The sequence below is a fragment of the Propithecus coquereli genome, unplaced genomic scaffold, assembly GCF_000956105.1.
Source record: "Propithecus coquereli isolate 6110/MARCELLA unplaced genomic scaffold, Pcoq_1.0 Scaffold11, whole genome shotgun sequence".
NCBI lineage: Eukaryota > Metazoa > Chordata > Mammalia > Primates > Indriidae > Propithecus > Propithecus coquereli.
The window spans coordinates 12,409,277-12,411,241 of NW_012134969.1; the positions used below are offsets into that span (position 1 = coordinate 12,409,277).

The 1,965-nt window shown below is 33.4% G+C and overlaps 1 protein-coding gene across 1 annotated transcript in view; it reads left to right on the top strand.

The window, feature by feature from the left end:
* The window catches only part of MED4 (mediator complex subunit 4), an 18,351-nt gene that overhangs the window by 12,602 nt on the left and 3,784 nt on the right, over positions 1 to 1,965 (top strand). The window contains exon 3 of the mRNA XM_012648496.1: positions 1,340 to 1,397. Coding sequence (XP_012503950.1) covers positions 1,340 to 1,397 — 58 coding nt within the window. The remainder of the gene's footprint in view (positions 1 to 1,339; positions 1,398 to 1,965) is intronic.

The window sequence follows — 1,965 nt, forward strand, 5'->3', positions numbered from 1 at the left end:
CAGACATTGTTGGCATCCTCATCTCTGATGAACCTCTTCAAAAGTGTATCAAAATGGGCTCCAATAAATAAAAGCCTGAATGGTTCAGGGTAAATTAACTACACCTACTGAAGAAAGAGCCCCAAGTAAATGCTTTTTTAAAAGTATATTTTTTTAAAATCCGTTTTCCCCTATGAAAGTAATACTTATCAAAAGAAATTCAGAACATACAGAAAAGTAGAAAGAAGAGGGAAAAAAATTGCTATTAGTCCAACCGCTCAAAAGAATGCCACTATTCACAGTTTGGTCTATTTCTTTTAAGTCTTGGGTATTCATTTTTTAGCTTATTGTGATTAGCAGGATACTAACAGATTTTCAATTACTATTTATTAAAACTTAAGCATTTTCCATGTAATTTTATCCTCTTTGTTTAGTTTTCCAATTTTGTGTATAAATAATGTTTTGATGAATATCTTTGCAGATAAAATTCTTTTTTCTTCTGTATTTTGGATTATATTCTTTGGATTATATTTCCACAAATATAATTATTGAATTATTAAAGACAGTTAACACAAGGACCATAAGACTGAATTTTATGATTTACATAGTAGCAACTAAAATTGAGCATTTAGGCACCAGGCCCTGTGCTTTGCACTGTATATGCATTATTTCATTCTTTTTTTTGTTTGTTTGTTTGTTTTTAAAGACAAAGTCTTATTCTGTCACCCTGGGTAGAGTGCAATGGTGTCGTAGTAGCTCACTGCAACCACAAACTCGTGGCCTCAAACGATCCTCTTTACTCATCCCAAGTAGCTGGGATTACAGATGTTCACCATGATGCTAATTTTTCTATTTTGTGTAGAGACGGGGTCTTGCTCTTGCTGAGGCTGGTCTCGAACCCCAGAGCTCAAGCAGTCTTCCTGCCTCCGCCTCTCAGAGTGCTAGGATTACATGCGTGAGCCACCAAGCCCGGGCTATTTCAGTCTTTATGACAATTTATATAATAATATCAATGTCATTATTCAAATGAAGAAACCAATATTTTAGTTAAATAACTTATTTGCTCAAGGAGGCTAAAAAGTAGAGAGATTGAACTAAACCTAGATCTCTCTGACCCCATACTCTTAACCACGGTGTCATAGTTGAGAATATGCATATACTTTTAATAATTCTTTCATTAAATATAACTGAAATTAATCATATCAAGTGGTGTTTCAGAACATTACAAATAGATTGTGGAGATTTCCAAATTTTACGTATTGTTCCTGTGGGATAAATGATCTTGTGAATTAAGCCAAAAACTATTCTTGATGTAGTTAATAATAAACCATATTTCTTTTTTTATTGTTGTTTAAATTAGGCAACAGCTGTTTACCAAGCAAAAGAGAAACTTAAGTCAATAGAAAAAGCAAGAAAAGGTTAGTACTGTGGGAAGACTGGATGACCTGAAAAATTAATTGGCTTCCATGAAACCGGTCCCTGGTTCCAAAAAAGTTGGGGACTGCTGCAAGAGATGGGCTAGTCTTCTCCAACAGGAAACAAATCTCCAGGAGAGGTGACTGAGGCTGGCTGTGTGAATTCTAGACCATGGTTTTGTTTTGTTTTGTTTTTAGTCTTCAGAAATTTTTTTACACACGTACACACAGTACCTTGTTGCACTGAAGCAGTAATTAAACTTTATCAAATGAAGAGTGAGTTGTTCTCACTTCTCAGAGGTAACTGCTATGAAAGTTTGATGTGTGTCCTTTCAGTTTTTTCTAGATCTGTGAATACATTTATAATAAAAATATAAACACACATGTACATATATTTTAAAACAAAAATCAGGTCATGCTATACATATTATTTAGCAGTTTAGTTTTTTTATTTTTTTCTTTTAATTTTAGCACATTCATGGAATATAAGCAGTTTAGTTTTTTTCACCTAATGAATACATTGTAGACATCTTTCTACTTAGGTCTACTTAGAGCCTGGAACCATGTTAAT